General features: G+C 35.4%; 1 protein-coding gene across 8 annotated transcripts in view; it reads left to right on the top strand.

Annotated features, from left to right (window-relative positions):
• DMD (dystrophin) overlaps positions 1-23,246 on the top strand; it is a 2,428,671-nt gene that overhangs the window by 333,605 nt on the left and 2,071,820 nt on the right. For 6 of the 8 annotated variants that reach the window (XM_077145123.1, XM_077145120.1, XM_077145122.1 and 3 more), the window contains exon 1: positions 12,715-13,028. The exons of 1 other annotated variant lie outside the window; for it this stretch is intronic. In XM_077145123.1, the coding sequence (XP_077001238.1) occupies positions 12,998-13,028 (31 nt within the window). In that variant the 5' untranslated portion in view covers positions 12,715-12,997. Of the gene's footprint in view, positions 1-12,714; positions 13,029-23,246 lie in introns of those variants that run through there. One more of the 8 variants, XM_077145124.1, reaches the window with a different exon arrangement.

Here is a 23,246-nt window from a genome sequence, read left to right on the forward strand (position 1 = left end):
TTGTTTTCCATTTGTATCTCTTCTTTGGAGGAAAATATATTCAAGTCCTTTGCCTCTTTTTAATTGGGTTGTTTATCTTTTTGTTGTAAATTTATATTTTTAATACATTCTGGATACTGGATCCTTATCCAACTTAATTTGCTAATATTTTGACCCACTCAAAGTGGTTTTTTCACTTTCTTAATAATGGCCTTGGATTAACAAATGTGTTTCTTTTAGAACAAGCCGAATTTCTCTAGTTTTTTTTTGTTGTTGCCTTTGTTTTTTGTTCCATCTAAGAATCTATTCCCAAATCTAAGCTCAGAAACATTTATGTTCTATATTCTTCTAAGAGTTTTGTGGATTTTGTTCTTATATTTGATTCATTCATTTTGAGTTAAAATTTGTACATGGTGTGACGTATGAGCCCAATTTCTCCTTTTTTTTAAAAATGTGGATTTCAGTTACCACAGCACCATTTATTGAAGAGCTGTTCCCTGTTGGATGGCCTTGGCACTCTTTTTGAAAATCAACTGACCGTCGATGGTTGGGTTTATTTCTGGACTCTCATTTTGGTTCCATTGATCTACATGTTTATTCTTATGCCAGTACCATGCTATTTTGGTTACTGTAGCTTAATAGTCAGTTTTGAAATTAGGAAGTGTGAGTCTTCTAAGTTCATTTTTCTGTCTCAGTAATGTGTTGGTTAATTGGAGTCCCTTGTGATTCCATATGAATTTGAGGAATGGCTTTTTCATTTCTGTATAAAAAGGCCATTGGAATTTTGGTAGGGATTGCTTTGAATTTGTAGGTAAGTTTGCTTGACATAGGATTCTAAGTTCTCTTCCAACATATGAGACATATTGTTTCCCTTCCTTCTGACCTCCATGGTTTCTCATAAGAAACATATAGGCAACATGATTGTTTGCTGCTTAAAACAAACGTGTTTGTTTTTCAGCTGTAGGTAGCTAACGTCATTTCTCTCTTTCTGTTTTCAAGGGTTTTTCCTTGTCTTTATTTTTCAGATGTTTGAATAGGATGTGTTCAAGTGTTGATTTCTTTGTGCTTATTCTCTGTGTTGGTCACTCAGCTTTTTGAAATCTTTATGTATTATGCTAAATTTGGGAAATTTTCAGCCATTATTTCTTGAGTACTTATTCTATACCACCTTATTTTGCCATTCCTTCCAGGACTTCAATAAACAAGTGTTAGTGCTTTTGTTAGATACACAGGGCCCTGAGGCTCTATTCAATTTTTATAATTCTATTTTCTCTCTGTTGTTCAGATTGGCTAATTTATCTTTCCTTTCACTGATTCTTTCCTCTGTCCCTTCCATCCTATTGTTGATCCCATCTATTGAATTTTGGTTTTTACTTTGGGTTATTGCTTTTTTTTTTTTAATTTAAAAACTTTGCCTTTGTTCCTCTATATATCTTTTGTTTTCTTTTGCTGAGACTTTTTCTTTGTTGGTGTATTCAGAATGTTCATAATTGCTCCTTGAAGCATTTGAATTATGGCTTTTTAGAAATTTTTGTCAGAAAATTCTGCTGTCTATGTTACCTTAATATTGGGAGCTATTGATTTACTTTTATCATTTGAGATCTTTCTACTTCTTGGTATGATGAATGATTTTCAGTTGAAATATGGACATTTTGAGTAGTACGTCAATGAACTGAATCTTACTTATGCCTTCTGTTTGAGCTGGTTTCCAGTGCCATTGATCTGGTGGGATACAAGCTCATTACTGTTGAGTTCTCCATTGGCAGGGGAGGGTGTGATTTTCTTCACTGCTTGGTGAAGTAGGAGTTCTGTGTCCCCAGTAGAGCGCCACTGAAACCTAGCTGAGTGGGAGGTACAGGCATGCCTCCCTATTTTTCCTTGTAATGACAGCACGGGGATTCAGAGTAGGGACAGGCCTCACTCTATTAGGCTTCCTCTGTCATAATCCCAAAAAGGAAGGGGAAGGGCACACCATTACTGCCAGGTAGGAGTGGAAATCCAGGTTTCTCACATGATTTTTGATGACACCATGGACCCAAAGGGCTCCTTACTGCCAGGCCAGAATGAAAGTCCTGATTTCCTATGTCGTTTCCTTTAACACCAACTTGGTGGGAAGCTGGAATTACCATATGGTAATATGAGTATGAAAATCAGTGCTCCCCACTTGACATTTCCTAGCATGCAGGGGAATGGAGCCCTGATTTTTCTCTGATGTTGAGCTGAAATAGAGTGGTTACTGTTTGACAGCTTTCTGTTTTACTAGGCTGCCCTTATCCTGGTCCTTTGACTAGAGAGAATGTTTTTCTTGGGGCATTTTTTCCTGTACCTCTTTGGGTTTCCTGGTTGCTGACTTGTTCACTTCCGGGTCTGGGGTGCATGAGGTAAAAATAAGGCACAGAGAACTCACCACCATATCATTCCCTGTGTCTCGATACCCCTAGCTTGTCTAGTGCTGCTTTCTCATTTCACACCTTTGTTATGTTTGTTATATTTATGTGTGTGTATGTATATATATATATATTTATATATATACATATATTTATATATATATGATATATATGTATATATTTATATTTATATATATATAAAAAATGTCCAGAGGTTTTAGTGGCACTGAATGGGAGAAATAGGGTAAAATATGTTTATTACATCTACCTAGACATGGAAACCTACTGCCTAGTTTTGTATGTAAATTTTTATTGGAACATCACTACACTTATTCGTTCAAGTATTATCTGTGTCTACTGTCTCACTCTCAGGTCACAGATTGAAATATTTCCCATCTGGTCATTATAGAAAAAGTTTACTAACTCTTGTGCTGTGGTCTTATATCTTAACTTCATGATAATTGAATATTTTTACTTGTTCTCTTAGTTGAAAATACATTTCAAATTTTTTTTCAAAAATTCAATAAATATATCCTTTATCATGGATCTAATTTTTCTCACTAATGCCTATTTCTTCCCCCATTTCCTACTCAATTTCTCCTTCCTGCACACTAAAACTTAATAAAAATAATATAGTTTTTAATTGCTAACAGGTATTAACTCGAATGTGTTAGAGCAAGAACCTGGTGGGAAAGTTTAGGTGAATTTTGGTTCTTGGAATCATCATTTCCTTTACTATAAATTTATAGCTGAGAATAGAATTCCATATTTTCCTAATTAGAGACTGTCTTTTTTTTTCTTCCGTTTGGAAGATTTTACATTCTCCAGGAATTCTCTATTAGTTTAGGCAATTCCAATACTAGAAAGTGCCACATTAAAAATCCTCAAGTTTATCTAATAATTCTTGTCCAGTTTTTTTATTCTTTCAGTTATTACAGTAACAGAAAACATTTTGGCAGTCTGAGTTATCTGGATGATGCATACTTGGAAAAGTATCTTTTGGTTCATTCTGAGCCTCTTGCCAGTGACTTTTTAAAAATGATTTTTAAATAAATGAGCCATTTGTATGAGGTAAGGCCATTTCAGTGTCTTGAGCCCAGAACATCTCCTAGTCTCCAGGAGAAGTCTGAGCAATATCTTTCTTCCCTGGACGACTCGTTGATTTTTATTGAGTTTAAACATTTCTTATGTAGAGAGCAGCTTTAAAAAAATATTATGATAACATATATATAACAAAATTCTCTATTTTACCAGTTTTTAATCATACAATTAAGTTTCATTAGTTACTTGTAAAATGTTTGCTAGCCTCACCAGCTTTCATTACTGAAAGTGTGTTATCACCAAAAACAGAAACTCTTTTGCCCATTGGACAGTAACTCCCCAGCTCTTGGTAACTCTAATCTACTTTCTATCTGAATGATTTGCTTATTCTAGATATTTCATATAAATGGAATCACAACATAATCGTCCCTTTGTGTCTGGCTTGCATAACACAGCATGGTGTTTTCAGGGTCCATCCATGTTGTAGCATGTATCACTGCTTCATTCCTTTTTATGGCCAAGTAATATTCCGTTGTTTGGATATACCACATTTGTTTATCTGTTCAATTGTGGATGTATATTTGGGTTGTTTGTACTTTTTGGCTATTGTTAGTAATGCTGCTTGCTGTGCCCATTGGTATTCAAATATCCATTTCAGTCTACGCTCACGATACTTTGGAGGTATACACGTAAGAGTGGAATTGCACGGTCATATGGTAATTACATGTTTAACTTTTTGAGGAGCTGCCTAACTGTTTTCCACAGTGGCTGTGCCATTTTACATTCCCATCAGCAGTGTTTGCAGCCTTTTAAATAGCAGTGCTTTATTTAACTTAAACGAGAATCTTTTATGGTGGGTAGCACACATGGTGTTATCTTTAAAACCTGGTACCTCTGCTCAGTACCTCTTTGAGACAGGATGCTTCCACCCTATTCAATTTCATCAAGTAATAAGTCATCAATATGTAAATTGTTATTTTAATAAACCTTAAGCTTAATGCCCTTGAGGGCAGGGGACAATAGAGTTCTTATCTTGTATCCTTAATGGGCAAAGTCTGATTTTAATAAGTGTTTGATAAATAAATGCTCACCCATTCCATGACCTGGTGACATTGTTTTAATGAGATTTTGATACTCAGGTCATCCTATAGTGCCAGGGTTCATAATTTCCTCTAACATATGCTTCAGAAAAGATTTAACTTGCCAACCTCAAAGGATTAAGCCTTTATTTATAGTTTCATAATTATCTGGGACCTAGATTCCTTTCCTCCTCCCTGTTAACTTCTCAACTTCTCTTTTTCCAATTAATACCTTTGAGCCTCCATAAAGCCCAATGTACTTTTGGTTAACAAAGATAGCAATTAAGCTAGTCCTTAGTATCAAGAAATTTGCACCTTAGTAGTGAAGGTACATTCATAAAATTAGATCCAACTCCAAATGGGGTGAGGGGAAGCTTAAAAAATACCTTCATAAAGAACATAAATTTCAGCGTAGCCAAGAGGGATGAAGATCCATACAGGATACAGACAAAGGTGAAAAAGAAGAAATTGAAAGCAGAGGAAATGACATTCATACAACTAAGTTGTAGGCAACGGGTAATATAAAAGAGAAACAACTTCTGTTCTGAAGTTTTCCATGCATTTTTGCATTCTAGCAGCTGAGACCCATTTAAATGTATACCCAGTTTATTTATTACAATGCATAAAGGAGAAAAGCAGCATGGTAACCAAACATATGATGAACTTTTGAAATATGGGTCATAAAGGTAGGAACATGAATGAGATGAATTCAGAGAGTTATAATGTGGGGTTGAAAATGAAGGCAATGGCTGGATTTCAAATGATGCATTCCTTTTATGCCACCTTCTGCCCTGCTCTTTGCCCTCAGACACTTACCTCATCATGTGTATCACCGTGGCCTCTTGCATTCTAGATTTTAGCAAATGAGGAGACCAAAGCAGGATTTCAGAGGTTCAGGTATTTATTTCCTACTTCTTTAACTGCCTCACTAAGTCCCTAGGTTTTCTACCAGCTGCTTCAACATTATTCCCTCACCTGGCACCTTTAGACCTGGAGTTCAAAACAACTTTCTAATTTGCTACTACCTCATGGCTCGCCATCCCTTGTTCTTTTTACGATGCACATACCTCTGTCCAGAGAGCTTTCGGTAAATGTTTTCAGTTAAATGCATTGGATCCTGCCACTTATTTCATATCAGGACCTTGGCCAATACAACATGTTACCTTATTTTTCTGATACCAGCTTACTGATATCAGTGTCTTTCATTTGTTGGTAATCATGATAAGTTTGTTGTATTCAGAGCTATTTAAAATTCTTCATTCATTTTTATATATTTACCCCCTAAAATGGATAGAGATCATGAATACATAAACGTAATTGTCATTACTTTCACAACACAGATAAATGAGATTTGGGTTTTATGTATATTTAGTAAGTAGATGTCCCCTGTCTTGATCCCATAATAGGCACTGATATGTCGTAACTAGTACTGAAATCAAATCATTTTCGAGTTATATAGACTTCGTTATCTGTAGGTACATGAACTCAGATGTTATTTTCATGAGTTGTAGCTTTTCTTTGTCAAGTGGAAAAAAAATCTTTAAATGTTGAATAAAATTAAAAGAAAAATGTTCAAGTAATCCATTTAATATTTTAATGGGGATTAATATCAAAGAAAATTTGAATCCCACACAAATACTTCAGTTATGAACATAGGCTGGGTGGGAAACCTGGATGCCCATGCCCACCTAAAAGCAACAAGCCAGCAGCCCCTCCCCTTCCTCTACAAGTTTGTATCAGATGAGGCCAGCTAAAACAGAAAATTTAAATAATACCCAGAGTCTTGCAACATAGCACTGAAATGTCTAGATTTTAATTAAAATTCAGTTATCAAACCGAGAAATAGCAAATTCTCAAGTTGAATGAGAAAAGACAATCAACAGTCAACCATACCGTAACTGCACAGATGACAGGATCAACTTCCAAGGATATTAAAATAGCCATCATAAAATATGCAACAAACAAAAACTAAGAAAAATGCTCAGCAAAAGAGTAAGATATATAAAAGAACAAAATGAAATTTTAGAAACGAAAGCTACAATAATTGAAATAAAATTCAATGGATGGACTCAACATCAGAATGGAGGGTAAAAAGGAAAAACTTCTGTGAATTGTAGGATAGAACAATCAAAATTATCCAATCTGAATAAAAGATAAACTGAAGAAATGAACACATCCTCAGTCTTTGGGATGGTAGCAAAAGATCTACGTTCTATGTCATCAGGGGAGAGAAGTTAGAGGGTGATGCCAGACAAGTATTTGAAGAAATAATGGCTGAAAACCCCATTTAGGCCAAAAATAAAAAAAAAATAACGTACAGACCCAACAAGCTGGATAAGCAAACAAGAAAAACCTAAAAAACTCCGTTTGTAGACATATCATAGTCAAATTCAGAAAACTAATGATAAAGAAAAATCTTGAAAGCAGTAAAAGAGAAGCAATACCATATATAGCTTCAAAAACAATTCAAATGACAGTAGATTTCCTAGGAGAAACCATGGAGATTTGAAAGTAGTGGCATAGCATTTTCTGTGCAATGGAAGTCAAGAATTGTCCATTTCCAGAAAACACAGGAGGAAGCAACACTTCGAATACATTATATGAAGCAAGCAGTACTCTAACACCAAATTTAGACAAGCAAATTATAAAAAGAAGTCTATAGACCAGTATCCCTCATGGGGCTGGTGACCAGAAAAAAAAAAAAATCCTTAACAAAATTTAGACCAATATATTAACAGGCTAAAGAAGAATAATTGTTATGGTGCAGGAAAAAAAATTTGATAAAATTCAACACTCATTCATGATAAAAATTTGGACAACTAACACTAGATGAGGGTTTAGTCATCTTGATAAAGATATCTGTAAAAATACTATAGTCAATATATTTGCAAAAGATTGAAGGCTGTATTCATAATATTAGGAAAAGGGCAAAAATATATGCTCTCAACATTTTCATTCTTAGTACTGGAAATTCTAACCACCATAGTAATGCAAGAAAAGTAAATAAAACCTTATAAATCAGAAGGGAGGCAATAGATAAAAAACATCCTTATTTATAGAATTATGTAGAAGAACCCCGGAATTCTGCAAAAGAACGCCTAGAACTAATAAGTAAGTTCAGCAAGGTCTCAGGAGTCACGAACAGCACACAAAAATCCATTGCCTCTCTATATTTAAGCAATTAAATAATGGAAACCAAAATTTAAAGTACATTATAATTTACACTCACTCAAAAAATGAAATATTTAATTATAAATCTAAGAAAATATATATGGCATCTGTATGCTGTAAACTACAAAACTGATGAAATCAAAGACTTAAACAAATGGAAATGTATACCATAGTCCTGGACTGGAAGATTTAATATATGAAAGATGTAAAGTCTCCTTGAAAATGCATCTACATATTATTAATGTAATTTTATGAAAATATCAGCAAAATTTTTGTTGGAATCCTGTCTTATTTTTCTGGTCTCAGTGCCTCTAAACTAGCATATTTTTCCCACTGGCAGTAACTAAAGATAGATTAAAAAGGAAAAAAAAATCTAAGAAATATAAGCCTTTAATAGAAGGCATCATTTCATATTTCAATAAATATGGATCGTTGGGAGGGGAGACAGAAGTGGCCAAACATGATTTTTTCCCTAAATCAATAGAATTGTGAACTTTATATAAATAGTTTAGGAGGTATGTTTCTTTCGAGCCTGTTATCCTATGAAACTGTATTAAACTTAAAGTTTGAAATTATTAAGCTTAATGTTTGAAATTGTTAAACAATTGAATAAGGGGCGAATGATTCAGCCCCTTCTCAATTTATCAAAAAAAACTTCTTTAGGGTTTTCAATTATTTAAGAATTCATTCCTATCTTGTTCCCTTTTACTTTTAGAGTACTAGGCTCTTTATTAGTAATTTGACTTCTGTTTTACAATACAGGGATTATTAATTTTGGAATATAAACAAGGCCAGTTTTCATTTTCTAACATGTACCATAAAACTGGAGGCCAAAAAAAGAATCATTAAAAAATATACTGATGTATGCATTCAATGTCATATAAATTTTACTTTGTGTTTTTGGACAAAGTATAGGTCTCTATCAATTTCTCTGTTAACAGTTATAACCTTAACATTTAAAATGATTTCAAGATCATATGCATATGGTATTTACTTAACTGTATACATTTAATTATTTTAATGTGCTTCTTTTTCAAAACTGTACTTCTGTACGTTATGCTGTGCTTTGTGTTCTTTGTGCAAACATACACATGAGAAAGAGAAGGCCATCACATATGTATTTGAAATGTGAAAATATAGTTTAATCACAATAAAATTACTGTTAAGCAAAGCATGATGAAAGAAATTTTTAAAATGTAGTATAATCAGAGATATACTGTCTTCATAGACTGAACTTCTCAACAGGGTAAGGATGCTAATTCTATATACTTGATGAAATTCTTATGAGAACACCAGTAATATATGTTGCAGACCTATCTGTAGACCTATCTGTGGATAAGCTTATTCCGAAACTTGTATAGGAAGACACAGAGTCTATAACTACTAGAGATATTTTAAAAAGAAGAAAATATGATTAAAATGCTTAGCCTTGTAGTATAACTATGGAAATTAAGACTGTGTGTTATTGGCAGAGGGATAGACGCATAGAACAATGGTGTAGAATCTCAATCTCAGAGATAGATACACATAAATATGCCTAGCTTATATTTGAAAAAATTATAAATGTAATTCAGTGGACGAAGGACAGTCTTTTCAACAAATGGTGCTAGACTTTGATACAAAAAAAGGAAAAGGAAACTGAATCTAAACCTCATACATTATATACGGATGAACTCAAGGTGAATCAGAGATTTCAGTTTCAATATAATGTAAAATATTAGAAAAACACGTGAGAAAATCTTTGCGATTTAAAACTTGATGAAGAATTCTGTATGTGACACCAAAAGCACCATTCATCAAAGAAAATATTTATCGAGATCGATGACTTTTGCTTTGCAAAAGACCCTGTTAAAAGAATGTAAATACAAGTTATAGACTACGAGAAAATGTTTGTAAGCCACATATCAAAGAAAAGACTCACACCTATCATATATAAAGAACTCTCCAATCTCAGAGGTGGGAAAAAAAAGAAAATCCAGTTTCCAATTTTGAGAAAAGACTTTAAACAGGCTTTATAGAAGAGGATATCTGGATGGTAAACAAGCACATAAAAAAAAAAATGTTCAACATCATTAACCACTAGGGGAATTCAAATTAAAAGCAACCTGAGATATCCCTATTCAATTAAGACTAAAAGAAGAAAGAAAACAGAAAGTTGACCACACCAAATTCTGGTGACGATATGGAGAAACTGAAGCACTCATTCATTGCTAGTAGATATATAAATGGCACAGCACCTCTAGGAAAGACGTTGACAGTTTCTTAACGAAACTAAACACATACTTACAACAGAACCCAGTACTTGCACTCTTGGGCATTAATCCCAGAGAAACTAAAAAGAAATATATACATTTTTGCAGTTTCAGAAAAAAGCAGTCACGTTCACATAACTCGGCAGTTGGACACCTGGACACTGATCCCAGAGAAATGAAGACAAATAAATCTGTACATGATTGGTTTCTGGCTTTATTTATAATAGCCCCAAACTGGAAACAACCAGAATATCTTCCAGCAATGAATGGTTCAACAAACTGGTTGCCTGCAAGTCGATGCAGGCAATAACTTAAATGGATTTCAAGGACATTATGCAGAGTGAAAAAAAGCCAATCTCAAAACATTACACACTATATGATTCCATTTACCCAACCCTCTTGAAATGATAAAATTATAAAGAAGAGATTAGTGTTTGCCAGGTTTTAGGGATGGTGGGGTAAGGGTGGCCAGTGTGCCTCTAAAGGGGTAACATGAGAAATATCTTTGCAATGGAATATTTCTGTACTTTGTGTGAAAAAATGACAGATATATACAAACATTGCACTACTGTCGGTTTCCTGGTTTTGTCCATAGTCATATAAGATGTAACCTATGCATTAAATTTGATAAAGGATGTATGAGAGGTCATCCACTGTCTTTGCAACTTCCTGTGAATAATTATTTCAAAGTAAAAAGTTACAATAATTTTTTCAAAACCTGCCAGTTATAAACTAAGAGAACATGCATAAGTTCCTTGACTGGTCATATTTATATTTGGACTCCTAAGAACTTCCAGATACAGATATTGTGATGACTAAAAGAAAATACGCAACTAAGGGCCACAGGAAAATAATTTGAAGGTCATAAAATTCTTTGACTGTTTGAGCTGATTTTTCTTTCATGTACCTTTCCATTTTTCCACTTACCTTAAGCATGTCTTCACACTAGATTCTAAAACTTCAAGGGAAGCGTACCTATTGCACATATAGCAGAATTTACTCTAGGTACCCAGTAAATTACTGATTATTGATTAATACTGAAATAGAATTAAGATTTAGCTGAGAGCATTCAGATTCAGTGTTTGGCACTTTGGATTTTACCTAAGATCGGAGGCCTAGTTGTTTGTTTTTAGAATCATATACTTCACGGCTTCTCAAACTTGAGCATGCTTTAGAATCACCTGTAAAACACAAAGTGCCGGGGGCTACCCTCCGGAGTTTGTGATTTTCCAGGTCTCAGGGGTATTTGTATTTCTAATCTCCCAGATAATGCTCACGCTGCTGGTTTATGGACTGCACTTTAAGAATCACAGATGCACTATATATTGGACTGGGAATGTGTCTGGGTTTATGTGTCTAGAAATCTCACAGTTCAAAGTATAGAAGGACTTATACTTTAGGTGAAATTGTGCCCTAGAGTGCAGAAAGATATTGATGCTAACATGCAGAATTGGATCTATGTTGGTGCAAAAAGATTTGTTTATTTTATGAATGAATGGAAATGTTTGCTTGTATGCATTTTCATGCACCCAAACTGAGGGGAGATGAGGTAATCTATGTATAGGAAAATTTTAAATCTATCTTTGGATAATCGTAATTTAAATCTAAGTATCGCAAATTAAGAAGTAGGCCTTATGTTTTATTTCATTTAGGTCTTGTTGGGGAAAATGGTACTAATTATGATGATATTCTAAAATATATGGTGTGTAATTAACTATTAAGATAAACCTTGTAGATTGACTCAATGTCAATTTTTTTCAGTTTTGTCTATAATTTATTTCCGAGCCAACCAATTTAATGTTCAGCATAGAAATCTGAGTCTGTCACATTAAAAATTGTATTATGAAAAAACAAATAATTTTAGTAGGGATTCTTAGAATTGGAAAAGGAATATCTTTCTAAAATGAGTTATCAACAGTTCCTATAAATATTGGAGTCACCTGTTGCATTAAAACCATGATAAAGAGAAAGAAACCTATTATGGCAAAGCATGATTCCCAATACCACTGAATGACACATTTTACCCTTGTTCATTTAATGCAGAAAGAAGTCTCTGCTGAAAAACCTTTTAAAAATTGATCATTAACTCACTAAGAGAATAATGCATTAATAATTGCCACCGAACGCATCGAGGAAAGAGTAATTTGTTAGTAAATAAGTTTTATCACAGCCCACAATGAAAATTTACCAGTTCAGGAAGATTTCTTCATTCCATTGTAAGAGTGCTCTTTATTTTAGCAGAAAACTTGTCCCGTGAGACCTACACACATTCTGCCTTCAGAGCTCAGCTGTTACATTCTGCCTTTGCTTCTCTTACGCACACGGTTGGCATCATCAATGCATGATTTTTTTATTCGTTCCCAAGGGTAGAAATGAACTTCCATAGACGGTGGCTACAGAACAAATGCATAGATTATTCTGGGCATTTCTTTTGCATCAGCTGAGCGTTGTTTTTGTAGCATGGTTGTGAGGGAAAAAAAGAAAAAAGGTGTTTAAAAGTCCATTCTCCATCGGGATGTTATGCTCTTCCCTTGCAGAAATCTGCATAAAAGTTACAGAAAGTATTGTTTACAGCTTTGCACTGTAGAGTGTTTTGTGTGTTTTGAAGGCTTGGACAGCAGGCACTCGGTCTACTGAGCTATTCTGGTTTGAATATTCTTCAGAACACAGTTGAACATTATTTGAACTCACAGGACCTGCCATGCTGGAATCACAACCTTATATGTAGTGGCCGTGAGCAGTCCTATTATGGGAAACCAACTTGAGAGAAAAGGCAAGTCCCTTGCTTCTGCGCAGGTCCTGGAATTTCAAATATCCAGGGGCCTCTACAGAATCCTGGCATCAGATGCTATGTTGACTCACTCAGTGTCAGGATCACTCACTTTCCCCCTACAGGACTCAGATCTTGGAGGCAATTACCTTCAGAGAGAAATGAACAGGAAAAACTGAAGTGTAATTTGTTTTTTAAGGCTGCTGAAGTTTATTGGTTTCTCATCGTTCCCCAGCCTGCTGGAGCAATAAAGTTGGCAGAAATTTTTACCAAGATTTTTATTGCTGCCTTGATATATACTTTTTTTTTTTACCCCAAATGCTTTGGTGGGAAGAAGTAGAGGACTGTTGTAAGTACAGAGTAACTTAAAATGTCTTTTGCCACAGTATACGTTTTAGTTTGACAAGTGTACTGATGAGGCAGATTGACTTTTAATTTATTACAGTGTATGAATGAGCATAAATGTTGTCTGATGCATATATCGTAGGCCTGTCTGTGTGCAGATGTACATCTCATTAGGGAAACTTTTCAACAGAAATGAGGTAGGAGTTAGTATTTTTGCCTTTCGCAAAGAGAACCATTTTCATTGCTGTGAAATAGTTTGTGTGACTTGGCTATCGTGATTATGTGATATTTCTGAATTTTGTAAAACATACATGTGGGGTAGTTTCCTGACATGCGCGCTCAGTGAAATCATGTCTGTATGGGAATGAGGCAGGTGCCTCGAGGTTAGAAAAATTTGATCAGGCAGATCATGGGGAGATAATAAAGACTCAAGTGAATTGTAATAGAAACAAGGGAGGTTGAGCAAAGTATTGATAAAGATTTAACTAGAAGCTCCCGTCTCACCTTTCATTTAGTATTTCAGATGTTCATTTCTGTAGCATTTCATGAGAAATCTTTCAAATGATGATATAGGATCTGTGCTGGCAAAGGACCAGAAACTCTCTTGTTGAGAAAACATCAAAAGACAAGCGGATTTGCAATCAAATTTTGCAGTAAAGTTACTAAAGGCAGTTCACTGTTTCGTCTCTGTGATGACTTCCCTTTTCAGGAAAGCTTTTTAAATTTGGCTTTCATATAAAATGCAATTATTATATTTGTTTTGGGAAGAGTCATGATGACTACTGAAAAATCTGAAATTTGACTGTCATGCAATAGTAAAAAAAACTATGTGAAAATAATAAGTGATGAGGACAGTGTGTCCCAAAGACATGGCTAGAGATTATCATTTTTTCCTGTAACCTGTGGATTAGAGTCATTCTGAAATAGATTTGAGGGTAATGCCTATAATTAAGAATAGAAAACTAAATGTAAGTAACTTTACAACTTTTAGAGAAAGAGTCAGAAGAGCAGTTCTCCCTATGAGAAAAACTGGTGGGAATACATTTGTTCGTTTATTGATCCATGTTAGATGCTGCACAATTTCATAGTATAACATTTGTATCATTACTTTCTTTACAAAAACATGTGTAGCACATATTCTTTGCACACACCCCCATTTCTCATTTGATATTATTTCTTTTGGATCGTTATTTTCTAAATATTACAAGAATCATTATTTTATTAATACTACCAGAATTAATGACTGGTGATTTTATATATACATATATAATTTTTGCCTACAAAAACTAAACTCATACACTAGTGCGTAGGCCAACTTTTAGAGAACAGCAAAGATGCAATTCTGGAACAAAGAAAGGCAAACTATTCTCGGTTTTGCATAAATATTTAAATGAGTTTTGTAATTGTAATTGGATGAAAGCTAACTCCTTTTGGGATATGCCCTTGTGTATGACTTTAATATAGCATGTTTTCAAACCATCAGATAATGCTTATGCTACATGGCAGTGGGTGTCTTAAGAGCAAGTGGAGATATTCACAGGGTTACATTATACATTAAATTTTAATGGTTGAAAATATACTATTATCTGGATGTATTGACATTTGATTCCAGTTTTGAATATTGCCTTAATTTCAAAAAGACAGCAGAGTACAATAACATCTTATTTGGCTAGTGTTTTAACAGAACAGTTATCCTTTAAAAGTGAACATTGCCAAACTAACGCAAATATTGTTTACTTTTAGAATTACGCAAAAATGCATTGCCAAAAATTATTCACATATTTCCTAGCTGATATCCACCTCACTCAAATTTTTTAGAATGGTGTAAAACATGTTGGGTTCTAATAAAATCACCTTAAAATTTCACCTGTGTAGTTTTAAAAGGACACCTTAAATCTGTGAAAAAGAGGCTGCTGATCTAAATACATATTTCATAATTTAAGCAGCAGCTTTGGGTGTCTTGATCACATAGCATAGCATTATGATGAATGTAAGGAAAAAGTCCATGCAGATGTTACTATAAACTAAAAAGAAAACTACACAGCATTTTAAGGATATATAATTTTATCTAAGAAAAATAAAGTTTTCTAGTTGGACACTATTCCATCTAGAAAGTACTGAAATACAGAGATTCTTCTTAGTCCTAAAGAATTCATTTGAAATCCTTGTAGTCCAAATCAGTTACTACATGTGAAAGAAAATGTCAAGTTCGTAGCCACTTGCGTGATTTAATAAAATAGATTAAAATCTCTGTTGTCTTGGAAAAGTCAGGTGATTGTTTGAATGTTATTTTATTATCTGTCATGAGGGCTTTATCTCAGAATTTAAAACTTGATTTCCCAAACACTGCTTCCCTTTCCTCATTCTACCTTATTAGTTCCCTACCTTATTAAAAACGGTTCCTCATATTTTTCATTAAGCAATTATTTTTGCATTGCAAATACAACAAAGGTGGTATGTTGACCTGAGTCTGCATGTTTATATCAATACACATTTAAGTCACAGCATACCAAGTTTTTTAAGAAATTAATTGAAGTTAATTGGAAATTAAACTTTCTTTAAATATGCTATTTTCTGCTCATATTTTGTTTTCTGTTTTCAAAGCAGATCACATTTCAAGGAATTGACAAAACTAATGTGTGTACTCTATTCCACAAAACAAAAAATCATGAAGCGCAAATCCACATTTTAGGAAGACTGAGATTTTACAATCGGGGTTTATAAGAAAATATTTGAATAGAAAATTAGAGAGGGTCTTGGGAGGGTCCCATGCAAGTGAAGGGTCTCAAAGCTTAAGCTTTAGAGGTTTCATGGGAAATCACCTCTGTGTGAAGAGAGTCGTTGTCATTAAATCTTTTCCCAATTACATTTTAAGATCAAATTGCTAGTTCTGTTTCTTCGGGCACATGTTATTTCTCAAAGACAACCTTTTATTTAATGCGTATTAGTGGGTTAGCACAATTTAAGATGGTAGGAATTTGACATTTCTGCCTTTCATTCTGAAAAAATACATTGATTAAAGTGGTGTCAAACTCAGCTAATGGAGGCGGTGCAGTTATTTCAGATACACAGGGTATGTAATTTGAAGGCAAGCCAAATCACAGTGAGATGGAATCACTTGTATGTTCAGGATTTGACTGGAGTCAGGGGGAGAAGGTAAGTTTTCTTTTTCACCAAGTCCTGCTAAAGTCCTAAGAGGTTTGCGTTCTGTTTACAGGGCATTTGGTTCATATTGGAATAGTTGTCGGGAAGGATATGAACTGAAGCATGGGGAAGAAGATAGTAAGATATTTGTAATTAAACACATCCAAATGGCTTAGAAGAATTTCATGCAAATGTTTCTCTTTGGAGAGTATACTCCCTGCAGCATACTGATTTTCAAAATGTAAACAAGCAAGTGAACACATTTTGCTCTTCACCTTTTCTTGATGTGAAAACATTTATTGGTTAAACTTTCTTGAGGTTTTACTCTTTCAAATATTAACTGAGTAATAATTCATTAACAGATATGTGAAGTTCCAAAGTTTAATTTTAACAGATATGAAAGTTAAAAATGACAATGCCACAGTATAGTTGATTACTTTGCTGGGCTGGTCTACTTAAACCACGGATAGAGTTGTCCCTCAAATCATCTCTTTGTAAGATGTCGAACTCCCTTCTCTTTAATCTTTTAGTGAACGTGTCTTCCACAGATTCTGATATACCGTTCTGAACGGAAGGGTGCCCCTGCTATTTGCACATCACTCCCGTGCAAACTATAGTTTGAAGCTTAGCAGCTGAAATGATTTGCTGTTTTTTTCTGGGAAGTTCTAGAATGAAAAGCTTGCTTTTCCAAAATATTATAGTACATTGTGATATTGGCTGTGCTTTTCCAAACTAGCGTCCCCCAGAGATTCTGATACAGGGGCATGGCCTTTCTCTTTCCCCATGGAAGAGTACTGTTCCAGATATGGCAAAAAAAGAAAAAGAGGGGGGTGCCCCAAAAACCTTGACTCGAGTGTTTTAGTGGCATCTGAATTTCTGAACCACAATTCTGACAGACAGCAGGTGGAGAAGGATGAGAAAAGAAATGGCCCTGCTGACTCGTGCTGCAAGGAATTCTTATCTCATGGCCACACAACATCTACCCTCGTGATCACTGGCAAAAATGAAAGACTCTCCCATAATTCACATCTTCCATTTAGACTGCCAATTTAAGAGACAATGTCTCTTCGCTGCTTCTGCGCTCCGTCTTTATGTTAATCTGATATCACTCCTACAAAATTCTGCAGAATGAAAATAGATGATGGAATACTCAGAGCAACTGTCTGGGCTTCTATAATCCCTTTAGGCGCCTTTGCATAATATATGTAATGATATTAAGCCTTCAGAAAGCAAGTGTTACTAAGCAATCTGGAGTGAGTTTGGAAATCAATTCCTCCTTGGGTCTCCTTATTATCTCTTGCCTTCTGCCTCAGTTACCTCACTTGCACTCTGTCATTACACACCCCATACTTCCCTAATGGAAGGTGGCGGGGAATTGATAATTTCCTTTGAACTGGCCTGGGCCTGTGATTTCTTTGCTGTGTTAAGCAAACTTTGCTGCTGCTGTTTTTGTTGTTCTAAAATAAGTCTTCCAGAGAACTGTTAATTTACTATTTTCACTCCATATAATTGTATAGAAATAATGTTCCATCCCTTTAGAATGTAGGAAAAGTCAAATTTTTATGGGTCCGTTTTGAAAGCTGTGATATATTTCAGGCAAGGTAAAAATCTTGACAATTCATGTTACTGTCAAAATAAGAGAATCTGAGGCAGAGGTTTGCCTCTATTTCTATTTAATATTTTATTTAATATACTTTGTTGTAGAAGAAAATATGGTTGTTATTAAATTGAAGGAATATTAAAAGGCATTTTCAAAGCCAGTGTTTATCCATACAATAAAGAAGAATGAAGAAAGATGAATGGATTCTGACGAGGGTTGTGCATTTTGTTAAGAAACCTTGAAAAAGAAGTTTGTTCTACAGTTAATAAATCCTAAACCCATTCGTGGGCATAGCAACAATGATTATTTTGCACATTCTAAAACAACATGCTGTCTTCTGTCGATTTTAGCTGTATTTTCTTTCCACCATGATAAAAAATTGATTTTTTTTAAAAAAGACGAGCATTAATCGAGTACAAGTAACATTATAGCCTCCCACATTATGCCCAATTTGGGGTAGAGAAAATGGTTGTCCAACTGTTTTCACCCTCTCTGTGGATTTTTGCTGCTTTGTTTTAAATTTCTCCCCCCATCTCTTTTGGCTAAGACTCTCTTGGAATCAGGACTATAAAAGGGCATAAACATCAGTAGCTTTTTGCGCATTCCTGGCACACACATTTATTTGCACTCAGCTTGTCTCCTCCTCTATCAGATTACATTAGCAATACTACCTTAGCTTTAGCTAAGTGCTTACGTAAAGGGCACAGGAGGCAGCACAGTGTTGCAAGTGCAGACTTTAGCCTTGGAAACGGTGCGAGGTTCAAACGAAAGAAGTAAGGAAGTGAAAAAAATGACTGAATCGGAACTTCCCAGGTGTTTTCATTCAAGCCAAGTCGAGGAACTAATTTTTATGCAAAGGTTCTTGAGGGCAGCCTTAGGAATAAAGTGGTGTCCGCGGGGGCAACATGTTTTCAAACTAGTTAGGGAAGCGATAAAATGTTCTGTAAAAGTGACAAACCCCAATGGCTCCTGTACACTAGAGAAGAACGAGGAGGGAGAAGGAAAGTTGAGACTGCAAAGGGTGTGGCCCGTTGGAAGCAATGTTGGCACGTAGGTGGTTAACCGAAGAGCTTACAGGAAACCCAGACAGCTGGGGAATCCTGATTTAGTAGAGGCTGAAGGGCAGGGTTGGAGCCATCTGAACAGCTGCTGAAGTGGATTAGGTGTACACACCCTGTCTCTAATGGGCAGTGTCAGAGAGCGCCAAATAGTATCACAGAGGTTCTCTTGGTTTGAGAATACCGACTTTGCAGTGCATTTCTTCTAATGTCTGGAAAAAACAGCATTGCTCTTAAAATAAATCCAGAAGTGAGTCTATGTAGTTTTTGTTGCATGGGTTCAGGTGACCATTGTTTAAAGAAAGAGTTTATGACATACCATCCATTATGCATTCATTCATGCAAGTATACGTTGAGTGCAACTTTGTGTCAGATACTGTGCCCTGCTCTGGAGAAACTTTTCTGAACAAGCAGACTCACGGAGAATAGGATGTACGGGGAATATGTGTGTTAAATAAATGCATACACTGTTTAAATTGCATTTGGGATAATGGCATAGAATAAAGCACAAATGATTATAAGAATATGTAATAGCAAGGCATATACCAGTCTTAGAAATCGGAAAGGGATTCCTCAAGCAAATGGCATTTAAAGGAAGACACCGTAGAATGGGGCTGGGTTGCTCAAGGGAAGAGAGAGGTAGGGAAAAACATGGTTCATTCTGGGGAACAGCACATGTGAAGGTGGAACTTGGTATGAAGTAAAAGTCTCACAGTTCAGCTATACCAGACTAGAGTAAGAGATGGAAAGTGGGGCACAAACAGGCAGCTGAGGTGGCCGGCCAAGGACCAAGCATTCAGAGCCTTGGTAGGTCATGCAAATGGTTTTCATCTTCATTAGAAGATCAATGGACAACCTTTAAAGAGTTTCAGATAGGGCAGTGATATGAACACATTGGCATTTGTAAGATATGCACTGTTTTGTGACAGGTTTAAGGAAGAGTTAAGGGTAGGTGAAAGTCTGCCAGTTCTGAAGCTACTCCTGGAAGAGGAGGTGGGTGGCCTACAAAGGTGACGGTGTAGATGAAAGAACTGGATAAATTCAAGGATTATTTCTGAGAGAGAATCAATAGGAATTGGTGTCAAATCGTATGCTGTGTCTTCCCTGACCTATATAATGGGGTGGATAATGCTGACATTTACTAAGGAAGAAGACTGGGCAGGAAGTTGGGAGGATGGGAAGAATTGGGCTGCACATGCAAGTTTCAGTTTTGTTTTGTTTGAAAGGGAGTCTGAGGGAACTGTGGCTTTGGGGATGTGACACCTAGACCAGAAGTCATGATTGGGGATATAAATGTGCGAGCCATGCAGTGGGTGAGGCTAGCCAGGGAAGATGGAAAAGGAAGAAGAGAAAGCTAACAATTCAATATAAGGAAGGCAAGAGCACTCCAAAAGATCAGAGAAGCAGCATCTAGAGAGGGTGATGAAAACCTAGGGAAAAATAATATTTCTGTAAAAACAAGTGTTCTTTTCAATCTCCAATTTAATGACTTTGTGAGTGAGCAGCTCCCTTGCAGTCCCAAGTGTCTTAGTTCCCACAGTCTCTTTACTGAATATCCTTTCCCTTATTGCTGTTTCTGTGCAATAGCACCAAAATGTTGCCTTAGTAGAAAGGCTTCAATAAATATTTAAATGATATAATGTAGTCAGCTTTTTCCTGTACTCTGCACTTCCTAAAAATACTTGCTTCGGAAACGCCATTTCAACTGACTACTGTATAATGAAATGAGCCTTCAGTGTAAAACATTTATCATAGTCTGAATTTCAATTGCTCCGTCGGAGTTGTTAAGCAGTATGAAAAATCATCCTTTAGAGAATACAGAATTGTATAGCTATGACAAGGTACGTTTGCACTTTATTTAATGCTATTTTAGTTAATATAAATGCTTATTGGAGAAATGTCTAAAATTTCTGGAAAACCATTAGTAAAATTGATTATTCTTCAATCTGCAAACCTGATGAAAATGCTTAGAATACATATTGATGATTTCGTTTAAATAAAACCGGAATTGTAGTGAAGAGGTAAAAGGCGTTTGAGGAATTGCAGTTTCGTTATGGATGGGTATAATGTATGTATCCGTTCACTTTTGGAGGTAGAAGGACTAGATAGGATATTGATATGATATTGAGTAACAATTTTACTGTCAGGGTTTCACTTGCTTGTAACTGGACATTGTTAAACACGTGCTGTGTTTCCACTGCCTTTCATGAACTTACAACCCTGCAAGTCGGAGAACATATACACATATGTATATGTATATATACGCACACATACTCATATATACACAACTGCTATAACACGTCAGCAGAGGTATAGAACATAGTTCAAAGCAACCATAAACAATTGCTTGTGGATTGTGTGATTGTGCAAGTTTTCGCTGAAGAATCTACCTTTATAAATAGATCTTAGACTACAGGTATGGAGACGTGAATTGGAGACAGAGTGGAAGGTACAGTGGTTCAAAGACAAGGAATAACGAGGTACTGGCTTATCCTACATACAGAGTTATTGACAGTGCCCAGTATGCATGTACAATGATTCTGGTTTCATGTAATGTTCCAAGAAAATTTATAGCACTCAATTAAGCCTGTACTAAAAGTGTGAGACGGTGTTTTGGGCACTTCACACGTGTCAAAGTTAATTCCGGTAATAAACTTAGGAAATAGTGGATAGAATCATCCATAGTTAACATCTCAGTGTTCTGAGGTAGAGGGAGGTTATGTGATTTGCCTAAGGTACCACAGCTGGAAAGTGCTAGAGTCAGAATTTGAACCCTGGCAGATTGATTGCAGGATGTTAACGAGCTCTTCTGCAACATCTCCGATTTTGATAGGCAGACAAGAGGGTCTGTAGGAACTCTAGAGAGGGTAGGACAAAACATAAAAGAGCATAAATTGTAATATCTCCTAATAAGAACTGAATAATCTCAATGCAACATGCTCTTTGAAAAAAAAAAAAAAAACCTCAAAACATTTGCTTGGTTTCCTCTAACAGTATAGACTTTGGCACAGTATATTATCTTAGGTTAAGCACTGGGATGTCCCAAGTAACCTCGGGTCCATCCTCTGAACCTTGTTAGGGAGCCTGGCTATGATAAGATCCATCACAAGATACTTGTTTGACGAGCTTGCTTCTCTCTCAATCATCTTACTGTGAAAACCATCAGAGGACAGAACTAGCTCCGACTTCGATCTGTTGGTACTCAGCCACAGTAAGCTTCTTCAGAGTGGGGCTCCCTGGTTCTTCTTTCTGATTTTCTTTCAGTCCTGCTCTGGCAACTGTATGGCATGAACAGAAAACTGAGAGCCAGGCCCCCATGAACCAAGTTTAGCACCATTACAGAAAATAATTTCTATTGATGAATGTGATAGTTAATGATAATTGTAAATATCATTCTGCATAATCGTTGGCAGGCAGAAATAGTAGCTCATTGAAATTACTATAATTACTATTGCATTTTACATGGGCAAAGTCATGTTTCTTTTGTCTTTACTTAATATTATGTATCTACACTATTGTCTCGTGCTTGTGCATATGAATGTAATGTACAGTACACGATTCTACAGTGTACCAGTAACATACGTATGAAGTAAATTTTATGCCCCCCCAAGTTATTAAATGTGCAGCCTGCACAACTTGTGCCAACACGGGATTTCCCATATCTGTGATTAGGAATGATACAGTTTTCTGATTTCATAACCCATTATATCCTCATCTCAGATTTTGCAGGTAGCACACATACCTGCATGTTAAAAGATCAACCATCAAACATAGCATAGGAGCAGGACAGCTCAGTTTGTATGGATGAGAGAGAGAAGCAAAGGGAAGTCAGAAATACCACCCCCAAAATGCTGAATAAAGATGGTAATTTATTTTCGACTAAAAAGCCTATTGATTGTCATGTCTGTTTTCCATGGTAAAGATTGCTTATTCCAATAACTGACTAATAGATAGAAGTATCAGGGTACTATATATGGTAACTGTTATTGAAAATTTATCTTACTTAATTCTAGACCCGTTAAATTTTGGGTAAGCTATATAAATCAATCGTACTGAGTAGATATATTGTGCCCAATATGTTGATTTTCAATCAAACTATGGAAATTTGCTTCAGCCAAATGTAGCAGTGCTCTATAATACTAAATGTGTGAATGCTTTTTTTTAAATAGTTTACTGTTTTAAATGATGATATAAAAATAGGGAAGAGTTAGGATCTAGTTCTCTTTTTAATGAAACTTGTATTCCTTTTATTCTATTTCCCTTTATTCTATTTTCCTAATATGTAGAATTATTTCATTTTTTGAGGGATAAAAAGCTGTTATTAGTGTGATGAAAATAAATTGGCTCAGTTCTTTCAATATTACTAGTGTACATGCCCCCCCCACATTTACACATGCACACACACACGTCCATTAACTAG

The sequence above is a fragment of the Tamandua tetradactyla genome, chromosome X, assembly GCF_023851605.1.
Source record: "Tamandua tetradactyla isolate mTamTet1 chromosome X, mTamTet1.pri, whole genome shotgun sequence".
NCBI classification, from domain to species: domain Eukaryota; kingdom Metazoa; phylum Chordata; class Mammalia; order Pilosa; family Myrmecophagidae; genus Tamandua; species Tamandua tetradactyla.